Raw genomic sequence first — 18,465 nt, 5'->3', positions numbered from 1 at the left:
GTAAAAGGCAGTCCTTTCAGAAAATCTGCTTGTTACAGCAATGGCATGGAAGTAAACAAATGTGGAGAGTATTTCAAATTATTATTATGCTCTAACATCTCTAACTCATATTGTGACATAGTTTCTTCATGCACTGTATGCTGTATTAACTTTGTTGTCACAGAGATAAGTGATAATCCAGAGAAGGAAATGTTTACAGACTGCTGTCACCTTCTAGATTACTCTACATTGTGAGATCTAATGGCTTCAGAGGTGTGTCAGATATTATGGACAAGGATAGGATAATGTGAACATTTCATACGTTGAGTTTAAAATTAACCGAATTTAAAATAGTATTTATTTCATAACTTACTGACAAGTATAATATGTAAGATAAAAAAAGTCTGACATTCTTCATTCAAGATACTATTGAAGCCTTACACTTTTCTTACAGACACGATGTTTTCTTTTGTGTACAAAACAATGTAAAGGATTGTTTTGTGTAAATATAAAATGTCTGTATTACAGACAGCAATTGCAATAAAAATGCCATCTTCCGTAAAAAGTTACAACACTTTTACTACCTGAAATACTGCAGTTACAATTTCCACAGCCACTGAATTCCATAAATACTTTATAAGTTTTGTTATGTATTTCTAAGATATTTGGTATTTATGGAGTTTGTCAAAGATATTTGGTATTTATGGAGTTTGTCACACTAATAAATCTGCAGACTAGAATCTTCTATCCACGTCCTCTTTTTCTCCTCCCCCACCCCATAATGTAACAAAATGTTTGGAACAAAGTAGTTTTAAAAATGTGTTTTCATTATACAGATGCATATATTTGTATGCATATGTGCACATACAAACACAAATAATTAATTTTAAGAAACACAAATAATTAATTTTAAGGCAATAAACAGTATTTCACTGGTTTTTGTTGTTTTTTTTTTTTTTTTTTTTTTTTAAAGTAATTCAGAAGCTCCCCATCTTAATAGTTGCAGTGAAAAATAATATGATACAGTATTTCATTGCCTTTGACTCCAATTTCCTACAAATCTTTCAGGTGACTCTTTGGTCAGCTGAAGAAGGCAGAAAGAGGTTGACATATGGTTTCTTCCTTCCAGTCTTTTGAGATATTTCATTGCCAGGTAACTATTTCTGAATAAAATGGTTCTGATTTTGTTGTATTTTGATGGCTAGCATTCATTGTGGGTATATAGATTGCGTATTCACTACAAACCACAGTAGAGTTTGTACAACAGATATTAAGGATAACAAAAGAGTAAGTCTGGAAATTACCAGTTTTACTGCCAGAACAAGAGAGAAGTGTGTATAACTTGGCATGGCAGAATGATGCCCAGCGACAGGAAAAGAGATTCTTCATTTACTTTGCTGAGTAACATCATGTTGGCATGATCAGTGAGATGATCCTGCCCAGACTCGCTGTTCAATGCTGGAAGTGATTTGAGACAGAATAAAAGAGGGATGAGGAAAGTGCTGATACGTGATCTGGTTCAGTAAGAAACAGCTCTACCCTGTGGTGGTTGGGTAGCAGCTGTTCGAGCTAGGAAATAAAACTAATTACAATATTGTGACCAGATGAGGAGTTCAGTGTATACTTATTGATGTTCATAAAAATAAAGGTACGTTAAACATAACACAGAAACAAGAATTCATTAGAAAAAGCGTGTTCATAAAGGAGGAACTTTCCAATGAAAGGTGGTGATAAAGCTAATACTGCAGTCACAAGTAGACCTGACAGTGTCACTGCTCGCAGAGCAGTTAAATCCATGTTCATAGCAAAGATTGCAGTTATTATGTAGACCTTAAACCTGAATGTAAAACCTTTACTTATGTAGTTGTTTCTTTACAAGAAATTTCAAGCCAGACTTTGGATAACACTGAGGCACACAGGCTTCACCACACCAGTCACTGCCCCTCTTCCCCACCACCCCAAACATGCACTTCTGTGTACAGTTCCCCCACATTTTACTAGACAAATACAGCTACACCCAGTATGTAAGGACAGGAGTTCAATATCCTGAAATTTGTAAGTACTCCAAGATCCAGTCTCCATCTTTACATGAAAAGTCATTTTTTGATTTGCCACCCGTTATGACTGACAATGTTATTCTCCCAGATGTTCAGGCCTCATTCTTTTCTCTAAAACCTCTAGAACAGCCTGTAAAGGATGAGGCCCAAGTGACTGTACTCTTAGCCCAGATAACACCCTGAGAGAATGTTCCAAAGGTAGCAACAGGCAGTAATGGTGAGGGGCCTGATGTCACTTCCCTTGACTGACTGGTGTCCCTACCACTCCTGGAACTGGGGCCAGAGAGGTCCAGTGACTGGGGCCAATAAATAAGGGCATACAAGCCTCTGGGGCTCTCTATACCAAACACCCACACTGGCAGGTCCAACACTGGATCCAGGACTGATGATCTCCCCCTCTCTCCCCAACCAACCTCTTCTCTTGCAGCTGCTAAGTAACACAAGGCCTACCATGATTTTAAAGCCGCATAGCTTGTTTGGATATAAATGTGAAAGGGTCGGTGTTTAGTGAGTGTTTGTTCCGTTAGAGTTGATGTTTACGTATGGGCCTTAAGTGTTATCTCACCTTGGTCCATACCGAGGGGATCTGCAGGAGATCATACCTTCCTGCAGGCGGGACGTGGCACAGGCTTCAGCCTGCACAGACAAGTTAGTGTCTAATGACTGTCTGAAAGCAGTCAAGATGAAGAGTCCGGTTTAGATACCACAGAACCTGGGTCTACACTTGTAGTACATAAACCGTTACAAAATGCACTTCACTTCCCCTACCTTTTTAGATCATATTCAGGAGCCAAGGAATCAGAAGTTGAGAGATATGAAGTTCTTTCATCACTGAAGCAAAGATATGACTTTCTCAAGGTCCACTGCATTTGCCTACTGCCTGTAGTGTTTATCTGGTTATATTTAGATTATAAATTCTTTAAGAAAAGAACTAATTTCCTATTAGTAGCAAAACCGGCAAAATTGGTCTAGCATAGAGTCATATAAAGAGACTGCTAAGTTTGCTTCTTGACAAGAAATGCCTTCACAATAATTTTATCTGTATATTCCTAAGCAAAACTGAGCAAAATAAGATTCAGCCCAAATAAAAAGTCAAAATATTCCTGAAAACAAAGTAAGCTTTCCTTCTAATCTCATTTTGTTGTGTTGTAATGTTAAAAGTGTGTGGATAGTATTTTGAAGGAAGACACTTTTTGGTTTTATGCCAGCAAAGATTTATCAGACAATTATTTACCCCTGAACTTTACTAATTTAGCAGAACTTTTGAATGAAAAGAGGTTGCAGTGATTCACAAATGCAAAATATGACACTGGATATGTTAAAGTCCATTACCACCCATTCTATTTGCTAGATCCTCAGAACTTTGTTAATTCATTATCAACCCAAATTCAATTACTTTCACCGGTGAATTATCTTCAGGTTCATACAATGTCCTAGCCTATGCCTGGGCTCCCTCGACTCTCTTGTAGTACAAACAATTACTCAAACAGCTACTTATGCAGAACAAATTGCTACGTGCTTCACAGTTGCTTACACTGCCTTAGAGGATACATCCTACTCTAAACTGGGACTAAGTGCTAAGCTGTCTGACACAAGCAGGATTTGGTGTCTTTAGAAGAAAGGTCACCTGCTTGCTCTTACTTGGAATAAAGTAATATCAGTTTTTGTAATAATACATCAAATGGAAATATTGCAACACAAAAGAGGAGTTCAGAAGAGGGAAACCAAACTATAGACAGAAGCTGAGAGAGCAGGAGGGACCTGCAACTTATATTAAACAATGATTCATTGTTATAAACTTACAAAATGAGAGAGCGTGTAGATATAAGGATACTGTATGTGGAAACTGAGGATTCAGACAAATACTTACTTCTTTATGGAACTAGAAATAATGACAGATTTTAAAACATTCCCTAAGAGTAGCCATCAACGTCCTCATGAGGTTGTCTGATAACAGTTCAGGAAATTAGTATGGTCTGTTGATTTCATTCTATTGAGAATTGGATGAATTCTCAATTTGTGTTTAATTTCCCCTTTGTCTGTTCAGTTTGGAGCTATGCTCCAAACATTTGCATTTGTACATATACTTCAGGTCAATAAAGTGACAATACTTGGCTAGCAGACAGTTCCAGAGGCTACCTTCTGTATAGAAACCATGTTAAAGTTTCTGGCCCAAGAGAGTCTACATAAGGCTATGTAAACTAAAAGGCAGACAAACTAAGATTTAAGAAGAAATTTTTAAATACGATGGAGAACAACATCTCAATCAGGCCTTGGAGTCCAGTTTTGAAGGCAGCTATTTTCCCAGAGTGGAGGCAAACAGCCAAGGCCCGACTTGCAATCACACACTACCTTAACAGAAGCCTGGTAATGTGAGCACACTGGAGCACTTGTGCTGATTCAGCAGGAGTCTTCAAACACACGCTCCAAACTGAAGAGTCCATGCAGAAGCCAGTGGAGAACTTAAATATTTTTAAATTGATTTGCTAAATCAAACAACATGCATTTAGATTCTTGCTCTAGGTGCTGACAAGGCTGGCCCATAATCCAACATTTGCTGTATTAGCATCTACTATAGTCATGAAAGATTAGAATACTGATACAACACATTAAATATGGTAGGAAAATGTTATTCTCTTGTTTCTTTCTTTTTCCATATGTTAATAGTTTTTGTCAGCCATGTACCAAGAAGAACAAACAACTGTGATCCAGTCTGAAGATAACATAATTACAGGGATAAATACAATTTCTACAAAATCAATTTCTTTGGTTTCCAATTGCCTGTGAAAATAAGAAAACACTAACAGGAAAATGGTTTTCCTTTGTTTTCTTTTAAAGGGAACACATTTAAATGTCTCAACTGCGCCAACTACTAAGCTGAATGCTTCTGTCAAGGATTTGAGATATAAAGTCCTGTAAAGATCACATTTTTATTCTGAGCTGAGGCCTGATCACAAGTTCATGTGAACTTTTTTTTTGTGCAAATTAGCTCCTGTAGAACAGATTCACTTTCATCAAATCACAGTTCACTGATGTTTCTGGTGTGTAGCTTTTATGCACACCAGTATTCTCATATGAAATAAAAAGTAAACCATATGTTTTGATTCTCCTTCAGATCTCTCTTCCATATGATCACGTATTCTAGTGACAAAATGCTTTTAATGAAAGTGTTGAAATTATTTGCAAAAATGGGTCAAAAGTTAAATACTAAGCCCAGTTTAAGTCTAAAGATCTGTATTAATACTAACATTACAGTTCTATATGAATTAAGATAATTTGCTTTTTTCCATAACATGGGTTTCCATAAAGATACTTTAGGCTCTAAGAATTAATTTTGCTTCATTGTTCTGCAAGCCTGAACACAGATCAAATGAAGGAAACACATCTTGAGGATGTTAGGAATTTATTTTGAATGTCGCTTTGCCAATAGGTTAAGGGCAACTACTTTTTAGGGGACGTAAAGGCTTTTTTTTCAATTAACCAATATTAGCTTTTCAATATGCTAACAATTTTTTTCTAAGTAGCAGATGAGCCTGCTCCCTAGTTTCACTACTCTTTTTTTTCCTCAAACAGAAAGATGAAAAATAAGCGTTAGACTTAATCACAGACTTGTCATGGATTAGTGACACATACACCTTCCTGAAGTAGAACATAAAGTGAGTCTATAGTCTTAAACTGTAACTCCACAGAAATCAGCAGCATATCTATATACTGTACTGAGAAGGAAAACAATTCAGTCTGCCTTTCCTGAGTATTATATACTACATTTCTTTAAGAGACTTACAGTTAAATCTCTGGCTATTCTCTGTTTAAAAAAAGTAAGATAGCAGAAGGACTGGTTTATGTTTTTCATATTACAGCAATACAATGGAAAATGAGTTTGCTAGTGGCTGCCCAGCTATCTTGATGGGTTTTAGCCTATGCCATTCAATGCTGAACTTTCTAGCCTCAGAATCTGGAAAGAATTTTGCTGTTATATCCATTTTAAACACTGCTGTATGGGTTTGGTTGGGGGCTTTTTGGCTTGTTTTTTTTTAGTCTTTTTAAATGGAATTATACAGTGAGAGGAACAATATATAATTTCCATATATAATTTCAGGCTTTAAAATTACTGTTTCTGACTGCTTCTCTACAGACTCTGCCACACGATTTCCGACCCACTGTAAAATCAAACATTTTACAAAAATAAGTGGTGGATTGAAGAATGTACTCCAAACTCTTGCAGTTTGAGCAGCTCAGTCATTGTGATACCTCGCTTTACAGTGACAGTTGTATTTCAGAGTAGACAGTAGGCTGGAAATCATATGCAGCACAGCAGCTGTACCTTTTCAGCTCGGGTCCATCTGAACTTGCAGCTTACTTCAGTGGGAATGCAGAGACCAGAGCCTTCTGCTCCCCCAACAGGAATGTGAGAGAGGAGCACAGCTGTTTGTTTAGGATGTAGTATTTCCTTCTCCCATTTTTACATCTACTTGTGGAGCACAAGAAGCTTATACAAACAGCAGGCAAGATGCTTTGCTTTAAATGATGACTGTTTATACCAATTAAGCTTTTTAATGGAAACACTCTAGGATAAACAAGTGACATATGCAGATACTGTTGAAACCATTAATTTCTGTTCAAAGTTACCCAAGAAGCAGGTCTGCAGAATAGAAGAAAAGCTGGTATTAACTTGCCAGTTTTATTCAAGGCACATTTAGAAAGAAGAAAAAAAAAAAAAACCAAAAACAAAAGAAAAAAAATCATCTCATTTACCAATTTGTAAATTCAGGAGAAGATAATCATAGTCTGAAGGTTCCAACAGATTAAAGGAAAAAAAGATGATTGTAAACACTAATTGGTGTTTGATTTATTTCTTTAGGTGGCCCTGATTATTTTTCTGAGTGTGGAAGCAAAAACTTTGCTTTCAGATTTTCAAGAGTAACCACAGCAGAAAATAAAGCACAAAGAGTTATTACAAATACATGAAGATAGGTTCATGTGACTGACATTGGTCTGATTTTGTATCTGCTGCTGTTTAGATGAAGAAATACACCACCCTTGTGTTCCTCCTTGTCAGGATGACTCCTGAAGTATTTACATTTTTATGTGGAAAGGCAACCCTTTCCTTCAAAAAGCTCAAGATACTGCATTGAGATAATTTTAATAAAATTAAGTCTGGTTAGGACAAAGGAAGAATTATTTTAATTCCTTTATAGGGATAAATACACACTAATAAATGAGAATTAAGATGAAACCCTGATCTGACATCTGCTAATTAGTAAAGCTTTAGTACCACACAAATTGTAACTCTGGGGCAGTAACTTGCGTTGTTCAACACCATGTTTTTTCACCATTGCTTGTGTACAGCAAATCAAGCACTCCCCTAACATGGAAAGAAGTATCTTCTTGACAATATCCAGGCTTACACACTATGCAAAAAGGGCTCACAATTTTACCAGCTTTAATGCCAAAACTATGCTCATCTCCTTGAACAAAAAGAATATCTTTGGTGTTCCTTTCATTCCCTGGGGAGTTTCCAGGAACTCAGTTATAACTAATAAAGAATTTATTTCCATTAGGTACAACTTTTATTCCCCTCAAAAGCAAGAGCCTTGTACCCTAATAAAAGTAAAGTTGTACAAGGAAAGATAGGGAGGACTTCAATAAAATAAAATTAGTGCAATAAACCAGGATAATTTTAAAGTAGTAAAGATTTCCAGTGTACATGCTATAGTGCTCACAGACCAGGGAGGAAAAAAATCCAGCTGAAAAAACAGAATACTGACTAGAACTAACTGTGCTAGGGATGAAACAAACTAACAAAACACACTCTACTGTTTGCATCTTACTCAAAAGATCTGAATACCCAGTTTTGTATCAGGTCTGCATATGAAGTGACTTAATTTTTCAAATCATGGAATCATAGAATCATTTAGGTTGGAAAAGACCTTTAAGGTCATAAAACCCAGCTTGGGCCCAAACCTATGTATGTGGGGTTTTTTTTCTTATTTAATGATGAGATTATGTAGAAATATTGAAAGGTTACAGGGAACAAAACATATGAAGCCACGTAATTTTGTATGACACTTCAAGACCGTAAAGTAAAGCTATAAAACACTGCAGTAGAATATTGAGCCACATTTCCATTACTAACAACAAAATAATCAGATGCAGCCTTCTACAAGACTGATTGTTAATTAAAAAAAGGAAAACATCAAGCTAGCCAAGCAATAGCCAATATACACACAGTCAATGTACAAAGACCTACTTTTCTGACACCATAAATTTTCAATCTACTAGTTCAAGCAAAGCACCCCACACTGCACTATCAGTATTCTGCTGTGGGTTGATCCAGCGCCATTGAAAGCACTGCAACCTCCTGTGGGGAAGCCCTGGAAAACAACATGTGCATCTCAGGAGGTGAGCTCAGTGCCTAACATCTTAAATAAGTGAAGCAGCTCCCAGTATTTATTGTTTAGCAAGGGGTGGGGGATGAGATGGTAGGATTCAGCATAAGGAAATCCTATGACTTAATTTACTGAATTAGTCCTTTGCATGTATATAACCTTCTTAAGCCTATGAATCTTGAAGACGCTAAAGTATTAAAAATTGTCTTGCAACCAGTATCCTAAAAGAAAGTTATGCATCAAATCTATAGCACAGCAAGTTTAAGTTACTTACTGAGGGCTATAGGTCAAACTCCAGTTTGTTTTTCCATTGCTCACCATGAACTACTAAGCAACTAACCGTAAGAGGATATAGGAATCATTGACCACTGTTTTAATATTTTGTTCATTTATAATCCAGCTGTTATTACAGTATGCTTTTTCAAAATGCCTCAGCTGTACACTGTTATTTCTACTCCTGAAGCTTTATAACAGCTTAATCTATCTCACTGTTTGATACAGTTATTTTTAACCTAAAAAAAGATTTCATCCTATTATATGTTTTCCTCTGTCAGTTCTTCCATCTCAGTGTCATAATCATGCTTTGGAGGAGACTTTTTTCATAGTAAAATGTTGTAGACAGTACTGAGATCAAATGAAACCCAAATTCAACCCATTGTCATCATCTTAAATAAGTCAACACATTTAAGAAGCCATATCTTTCAGCATTGCTATTTCAGTGAAATGATGGCAATCAGGAAAACTGTCATAATGGTTTTTCAAATGCAAGAACCAAACGCAGAGCCAAATGTAAATTTCTTTTACATACTGTTGTTATCATTCAGTATAGCATTTGTTGTTTACCTGCTATTTTTACAAATACCTCCTTTTGTATCAGAACAGATTCCTGTGTAAGCCAGACTGTATGCTTACTGATCACTTTCATTTATTTAGAAAGTTGCAAACTCATTTTCCTGCTTGGAAAGTTTTATCATTCAGACAGAGATGGTGGGGGCAGGTTGGGGGTGAAGCTATGACTTAAGCGACTCATCATGTATTCCCACAAGTAGCGCCTGCTGCAAGTGAACTGCTTGTAGATACAGTACACACTGCTGAAGTTCACCATGCAAGCCTTTCAGTAAATTCTTATAAATTAATTTGAAGAAAAGAGGATTCATTCTATGAAGTTTCTTAAATGGAAAGTTTACTACATTTATTTACACCAAATAGTGTGGGCACATTTAGTAAAATGTCTTTCAGAAAAATGCTCAATTTTTTGGTATATGCTTCTGAGTATTTTCCCAGAGATAAAGTTCAGCTTTTAGCTCCCAGCCGATAAATCTGGTGAGCATTGCTATGTCATAGTATCATTTTGCTCTGATATAATAGTCCCTAGAATGTGCCAACAGGTGAAGATTTTATTTCATGATGTTAAACTACCTTGCTACAGCATGAATATTATCCTTCTATCTGAAGGAGGTACAGACTAAAATACCCAAGAATCAACAGCAACCAGCACCAAACAGAAAGGTACACAATGTCTGTGGATCAGGTATAGAGGCAGATATAGAGCACACTAGCTTGTAATTACAGAGTATTTTCTGCAGCCAACAATGAAACAGCAAATTAAGTTAATTCCATTATAATCACCTCCAACTGTAAGCCCAACGATTGTAAATGCTGCATCATTTTTCACTTACAACAGCACTGATGCATTTAGGTCCCCTACTGTAATACAATAATAAAAGTACTTTAGGGAAAAAATAATTTAAATAGTTGGTATAGCAACCTGAGCATTTAGGCAGAGACATTCAGTCTCTAAATCTCTGTTAAGTAATTGAATGAAAAAACATCAACAATAGGAAACCTCTCCTGTTGCGTTATGTAAAGTAGGACATAAGACACATAAAGAGAATCCTATGCACTTCCAAAACACCAGACAGAGAAATACCCAAAACTTAAATTGGGAACAGAAGAAACAGCATAAAGAACAGTCTCATGCTATAAGAAGTGGGGTTTCCAGTGGGAAATACTATTCATCAGGATTGTGCATCCTTAACCTTACTACTGATAAAAAAAACTAGTAGAGATGAGCCTCGTGCAACTACATAACCATTTCTCTGATATTCTCATAGAACAGGTATACTGGGTTTGTGTGGCAACGTTTTGGTAGCAGTGGGGGCTACAGGGGTGGCTTCTGTGAGAAGCTGCTAGAAGCTTCCCCTGTGTCTGATAGAGCCAAGGCCAGCTGGCTCCAAGATGGACCTGCTTCTAGCCAAGGCAATCAGAGACATTGGGAGCACCTCTGGGATAATGTATTTAAAAAAAGAGGGGGAAAAAACCTTCGGGGGGCAGCAGCCAGAGAAAGGAGTGAGACTGTGTGAGAGCTGAGGAGGGGAGTGACACAGCAGCTTGGTGGGCACCTGGCACCCAGCCAGCGTCAGCCCACCACAAGTGATAAGCATACAGCAAGCACAGGGGCATAAAGAAGAGTAAAAAGCAGAGAGTCGCAAAACCTGAAAGTACAACTGAAAATATAATTTGCAATTTCAGTTGCAAAACCTGAAAGTATAACTGAAAGTTAACAGTCCATGACACAAACATTCCAGCACTAATTCAAGTGCAAGCTTAGGCACACGGCAAGCATCTTTTCTGGAGCAGCTTTCCCCTCTGCAGTGCAGGCAGGCAGGCATACTCCGCATCCGCCCTGCAGGGGGGTATAAGTGGCCAGCCCAGCCTCCAGATTTCAATCAAAGAGTGTTTACACTTGTTTTCCTTGCCGGGAGCCCTTTTTTCAAGGTTCTTCTAAAAAGCGCTGATTTTATTTTTCTTTTACATATATTATAAACCTTCTCAGCTGGTGAGAAGAAGAAACTTCTGGGGTGAAGGAGAAACTTCACTCCTTCCCTGATTGCAGGGAACTTCTGCTTACCACAGCTTTAATTCGGCGCTATCCACTGCCTAAATCCATAAAGCCTTTTCTCTCACCTCTGCCCGCTTCATTTGTATTTCCCCCTCTTCCCCTAGGCAGTGTAAGTGATAGAGTGAATTTTTTTCCCCATTTTTTCCTTTTAAGCAGAGCCAAGGTATTAATGCATATTTCTCTGCTCAGCTGGATCTCCTAATAAGTTAGTACTGCTTAGAGCCAGGCTAATCAGGTGAGGACTTGGGATGTCCTGCAGAGAACCAACACAAGAATTAAAAACAGACTAAAAAGTAGGGCTGAAGCTAGGTCCTATGGTCAGGAAAGCAGATACACCAACGGAATAGCCCAGAGGGCAAGTGCCTAACCACCAACTCATCTAATCACTACCGATCACAACAAAGAGTGGGTATTAACAAGCTTGGTACTATTAATTTACAACTTTGTAGTAGAAAAAGATTATTTTTTTTTGTTAAACAAACTCAAAGTTTGGCTGGTTTGTAACTGCAGACAGTGTTTAACATGCAGTCCAGCACCTTTCAATGTAGTATGGCCTTAAATTTTAAATGTGTTGGTTTGCAGCTGCTGCATTTGTTCTAACACTTCTTTACGCGAAGTGCTCAAGCTAAAACATTTGACTTTCTTCTCTATAGTCTCAGCAGCAGCACAGATACACCTCACCTTAAAGAGATGAACACCCTTACTCTGTGAACAAGCAAGCTCAACAAGTCAGAGCCCAAAGAAAAAGCATCCAGACAGGAAGTGCGAGGGGAACTGAGAGTGAACAAAACACATCAGGCAGAGGAAACGTGTGTGGCCACCAGTTCAAGGACAAAGCACGTGAAGGCTGGAGTGGAATCAGCCAAGACAGATAATACATGCTTAATATTTCCAATCATTCTGTAAAATGCCGAGACTTTTATTTGTTCCAAAAAATGACAGGTCTTGCATTGTGACAGTAATTCATAAGACAAGGCTTCACATAACAGGAATAAGAAATAGGTTGTGAAAGACCATGCATGCAGACCCATAGTAGTAGTATGCTGTTTCCATTTCTCTAATATCTATGACAAATAGGTCCTTTAAAGCATTTTGAATCAACTCACTTAATGCCTTTGAGAGATGTGCAAAGGGGCATGAAATGCTGTGATTTCTTTGGCATGCAAACACTAGAAAACACTTCTTCTGTGGGAAATGCATCTCATCCAAAATGAGATTTCTTAGATTTTCTTCTAAATTACATAATCTTAAATTTCATCTAGTCCAGTACCTTTTCCAACATCTTTCATGTGTTTTCAAAAAAGAACTCCTAAAACCACTGTGAATATTTCAGATATTTCTCTATGTTCCTTGGGTGAATTTTATCAGGCCCTGACACTTTGACAATATCAGGCTTATGTAAGTGTGATATAGCTTTCTCTTTTTTTTTTTTTTTTTCCCCCTCTATGCTAGACAGTTCTTAGCTATGTATTTCTAGTGCTAATTGTGTTACTATTTGGCATTGTCTACTATTAGTTTTCTCTCTGGCTCAAACAATATACCCCTCCAAATGCAACATTTTTCATTCCTAGTCAATCATAACAGCTCCAATTTTTATAGTGTATAGTATTTAGAAATACTTCTGAAGTTAGAGAGTTTGAATGACTATAAAATATATACCAGTATTACCTAGTCAATGGAGTGACTACACAAATAAATCAGACCATACTCTCTTGTATCTATAAGCAAAAAGTGGTAAAAGAAAATGTATTATCATTTTCCCTCCATTTATTTATCCATGGGTAAAGGCATATGGAGCTCAGCATGATACACTTCTTACACAGCTTAAAAGCAATGAAGGAGCCTTAAGGTTTACCCTGTGTTTGTTGCTTAATGTTTACCAGCTGCTAATCTCACCAGCAAACCATCATTCCTGCTCTGGTCTGGCTGCTGTCTCCAGCATGCCCTCCACAACAGCTAAGCCATCTCAAATTCCTACTCAGAAGAGGTGGAGAGCAGTTGTGGACACTTGTATATCAACTCTGGGTTTTTTTCAGTAGAAGCCATCAAAATATTTCTGCTGTTTGAAACTTAAGTCAAGGGCAGCCATCTGGCTACAGGTGAAGGGTTAAATGAAGGAGTAACAATGAAGATCATGAAAATGAGAAAAAGTTAATAACCGTAAACCCCACTATTTCCTAGGCATTCCCATCACTGGGAAATTGCCCTCTAATCTGTTTTAAAATGATGGTGAAAACAAAGAGAAAGCTTTAGAAACTGAGATTTTTCTTATGAAGAAAAGACAGCGATGTTTTTTCCCTTCTCTTGCAAGTTGTGGACAAGCCACAGCTAGTCAGAAATAATGCTGTCCCAGACAGCTCTCAATTGTGAATGCATCAGTTTGGGGCTGTACAATGTCAGGCTTCTCACATTTCATCCAAAACTTTATCCCCGGGACCAAACATTTCTATGCAGTCAGTTAATTTCTTAAATCACTGCAATTTATTGAAAGAACTACTGCATTCTTTAGAGAGTCAATCCTGCTGACAACATGATTTTACAGGAAGGGTCATTCCTTTCCCCACCCTAAGGGCAGTAACAGTTCCTCTTGCTTCTCTCCCTGACTCGCAAGCTTTTCTTACACCTCTAGGAGCACTTAAAGGCAGCAGCAGATTTTGCTGTTTTTCTACATAGTAACTGACAGAATGAACACGCTAAAAGAAACCTTTGATACCATTAGCAGACATAGAAAAGAACAATGGAGTCATGCATTACTTTGTTGTGTTATGAGTACAGAATACAGAGAAAAATTCTGAATTATTTTCATTAGTTTCTGTCTTTCTAATTTGACCATGTCACCATGGCCTGGAAATATGGAAAGAAAAAGCACTTTTATAAATAATAAATCCATGAATTATGTAGTGTTACTACAAACACTAGTCAAAGGTTAAGCCACTGACAGCATATGGTCTTTCTTTAAGCTTCTTTCTACATATTAGTAACCACTGTGCAATCTCAAATTTGTGTTAGAAATATCAGTATTAGAAATAGCGGTGAGGTATCTAGAGGTAGAGCAAAAGGGGGAAGAAAGAAGAAAGAGACAACAATTGGCTTATCTTGCAAAACAGACAGAACAGGATAAATTGCCAAGTAGAAAATACTATACTGAGTTATTTGACAGCTAGTGGAAATACAGCATAAATGACAACACCTAATTTGAAGTAATTTCAACTGAATCAGTGTCCTCACTGCAATGATTTTCTTTCTCTCCCCCTTGTTGTTTTTTTTCCTCAGCACCTTGCAGGGTGTTGAATTGTGCAAGTTTATTTGAAGGTGAAATCAGCCACATCACAGCCTGCTATCATGAGAGCTATGATGAAAATGACAATCAGATTAAACCACACCAGAGGCATGGGAGAAGATATTTGTAAACACGAAAGTCCGTCAGTTTGGTTGCACCTATTGCATCTAACTCAGTTTCTCTGGCATCCAGTTTGATCTGATCTTTCAATATCTGCTAGGGGATAAACACATTAATGAAATGGGACAATCTTAGAACTGGCTGCATGCCTACAGGGAGTTACAGAGAGGGTCACTTATACTGGGAAAAGCACAGGAATAAGACTGTCGATGAAAGTAGTTTTGGTAAAGCAAAAAACTGGAGCACTAAAGGTAGCAGGAAATAAATTTTGGAAATTATATGGGGCAAAAGACAAAGTTGTCCAAGAGTCAGTGGAAAGACAGAATCCACAGAGACACCAAGAAAAAGAAATGTGTTGCTGAGAATGATGTATGCACAAGTTGCTATTAACCTCTGCATTATGTCAAAATGGGAAAGTGTCCAGGTATCGTCACGTGACACACAAGACATACTTTTTGTTTCTTTCCTTACTTCCCCAACTTTCCTTCCTCAAAAGACCCTATGTATATTCATGAATGTTTTTGCAAAAGAAAAGCAGACTAGCATGATAAGATACATTTTTCCTAATGATCAAATTCGCAAGCCTTTCAATATCCCAAAATTAAATGTGCATAATAAAAAAACATTACCATTGATTAAACTGGAAAGACAAATGTAATAACATCCATTAAAGGCCCAGGTTATACTATGGAAAGCTGTTCAGCACACAGATCTAATACTTATGCATGAAAATCCAATTGACAAAATAGGCTATAACCATTCCAAAGAACCTACTATGTATGGCCCATCATGTAAATAGTTACATATAATGACACAGCCATTATGATCTGTAAGGCTCTGGATCAGTGAATTAAAATTTCACTGGTAGAACAGTCTTTGAGCAAACAGGCTTAAAAGAGCTGTTTCATAAACTATGTCAAGACCTATCTTAGCAACTCCTAATAATAAATTCACCGATTAACCAAGTTGAGTTGCTAAATTTTGGAAAAATCTAGTTACCTACGTTAGAGAAGCCAGCATTAAAGTCAGTATCCTTGAATATGTACCACACAGATATCACTGTCCTTTACAGTTTCAAGTAACAGAATAAGCTGTTTCACATGTCAGTTGCAGATAACTCATAGAGGGTAGATTTCCTTTTTTAGCATTATAGAATCATAGGATCATTTACAGCAGAAAAAGACCTTTAAGAGCATTGAGTCCAACCACTTACATATAAGCACTATAGCAAGCATGCAATACCGAGAAGCTCACATATTCTTTACAGAAATTTCATTTTTAATTAAAATTATTGTGTTTATAAATAGGTAAAAAAATGCTACATAGATATTGGAATAAATCAACTAAATGAAATAAAAAGGTGCCTAATACAAAGTCACTAAAGCATAACTGAAATATGTCTAATATTGCATTTATAGGAGAGCAGCCAGCTTGAGGAAGGGCAAGAAACACACTTGGTGTCAGTGGGAAAAGAGGTCCACAGCAAAATAGCAGAAGCACCAAAACTACAATCCAAGTCTAGTTCTTTTCTTCAGGCCCTGGGGGAATGAATGCCATACACTCTTCAAGAGTGCAAACACTGGCAGACAAAGGCTTGAAATAATTAAGACAGTTATAAGGATATGCTTCGAGATGCCTTTCAAGTGTAAGGTTCTTTCCCATGTGTTAGTTACACTTACAAGTCTTAAATGCAAGCCTGATGAGAAATGTCTCACTGCTGGCTAGGGCCTGATTCAGGGGTTTGCTTACAGCACCCAGCTGAGTCAATAAAATGCCTATGAAGTGTGTCGTCCTAATGAGATAGTGGCCTTAGGGTATCTAATCCAAGTGTATAAAGTCCCCATGCAGTTAATGAAAAGTAAGGCAACTGCTTTCAAAGAATTCAGGAAGAGCAATTATAGCTATCATTATGCATAGATGATGTAATCACTGCATCAGGTACCCACACATAAGATTCTGCCTGTGCCCTTATTTGAATATCTCACTATGACATCACTTTCCAATCTGAATGAAGCGCATTGCCACAGCACAGAGCTTCACCCAGCAATCAGACCTCAACTGCTGTATTGTGCAAAGAAGGTGAAAGGATCAACGACCTTTCTTCCAAGTATCTGACAGAGGGATGGATGAAAAATGGCATCCTTGTTTGATCTGGTCATGCTGCTCAAACTGCTGTTACTAGACTTGACTTGCCACAGCAGAAAGGAAGAATGCTGCTTGTGTTGGTGCCTTTTGTTTATCAGTGAGCAGAACTGCAGCTGTTTCCCCTGTCCTTACAAAGACAAACCTTGCCAGCACCACTACCACCCATGTACAGAGCACGCAAATTGCTGGTGGTGGTGCTGCTTTTGTTCAAATGACCCAGGCTGCAAATGTTGCTGCAGTGGTGGGAATTCAGCTTGTCAGTATTATGAAAGCGGGTGCTGCAGAAGCGCTGTCAATGAACAACATCACTCAAGAACACCAGGAGTTAAGGGCTCTGTACAGACCATAAAGGCCTAGAACCGGGTGTCAATCTTGAATAATGATGCTCATGTCAAGGTGATGGAAAATATCCAAGGAAGTATTATAAAAGTTATATTGTATTTTCAAAAGGGTAATGTCCACAGGCTAAGAGGCAAGTTAAGACTATCAAGATTTGAAGAGAACAGGGGTTAGCACATCCTGACAATCAGTCCTCTTCTAAACTAAAATAAGAATAATTTTAAAATGCCATTTGAAAGTCTTTGCAAATAATGTAAAGAATCAGTGGTAATAAAGGTGCTACTAACACTAAGAATTAACTTAATTCATTCTAGGAATCAGAAATAATTCAGAGGTAATTAATTTCTTAAATGACTAAAAATTAGGATGATCATGTGTAAATGTATGTTATGTTAAGCAGAAATGTCTTCAATTCTTTTTTGGAAATGGTGAAACACTTAGTTGTGCTACTTTCTTGAGGAAATATTCCACCTTGAAAATGCAAAAGAAAAACATTTTGACATTTATTGTCTTAAGTTTTCATTAAAAAGAAAATATTCCAAAAATATTACCAAAATTATCATAAAAGAAAGCATTTAATACCCTCTGAAACAAAATAAAGGGTTTCGTTTGAATTGCACAAAATGGTTTTCCCTGCTCTGGTTATTTCTTGTTTCTATTTTGAAAAATAATCAAAGAAAAAGAGACAAAATACATTTCACTTTGTAACAAACCCAACCGAACCGTATTCTTTTCATTTGGCCACCAGCAATAACTCAGCAAATTCAGACAGACCTACAAAGACTGTTTATTGTTATTGTTGGCAAAACTATTCAACATATAGTGAAATAATTACAAAAAGGAGAAGAAAAAAAAAATGGATTCTTGATAGTGATAACCCAGTTGTTTGAATAAACAGTCCCACTACCGTAAAAGGATGGTTAGCATGCAAAGCAGAACCGCTTATGTTGTAATTTTGTGTCTTAGATGGTACCATTATATTCAGATATTTTTGTTTGAGTCCTTGAGGTTGTTTGGTTGGGTTTTTTTCCCAATTTTATTTAGGTCGAAAGATGTTGTGTCAAGGTTTAGAACCAGGAATAATGGGTCTGTCATTACAGCAGAAAGGAGTGTCTCCAGCCATGCTTTCTGTGGCCAGCTTGCCTCTCCACTGTGTAAGCAATTGTTTCTCCAACCATTTATGCTGCCACGCAAACACTGCATTTGTAAGTATATAAATAAAAGCAAGACCAAAGCTGAAATAAGTGAAAACTT

At 37.3% G+C, this 18,465-nt stretch overlaps 2 protein-coding genes across 3 annotated transcripts in view; one reads left to right on the top strand and one right to left on the bottom strand.

Annotated features, from left to right (window-relative positions):
• SPSB4 (splA/ryanodine receptor domain and SOCS box containing 4) overlaps window positions 1-18,465 on the bottom strand; it is a 344,833-nt gene that overhangs the window by 54,335 nt on the left and 272,033 nt on the right. The gene's annotated exons all lie outside the window — the stretch shown is intronic.
• The window catches only part of LOC308072856 (tripartite motif-containing protein 42-like), a 58,468-nt gene that overhangs the window by 37,374 nt on the left and 2,629 nt on the right, over window positions 1-18,465 (top strand). The window contains 1 exon segment of the mRNA XM_080410336.1: window positions 1,048-18,464. Within this exon segment, the coding sequence (XP_080266462.1) occupies window positions 18,128-18,464 (337 nt within the window). The 5' untranslated portion in view covers window positions 1,048-18,127.

The sequence above is a fragment of the Falco punctatus genome, assembly GCF_963210335.1.
Source record: "Falco punctatus genome assembly, chromosome: 13".
Lineage (NCBI taxonomy): Eukaryota > Metazoa > Chordata > Aves > Falconiformes > Falconidae > Falco > Falco punctatus.
This window is presented reverse-complemented; position numbering and strand designations above follow the sequence as displayed.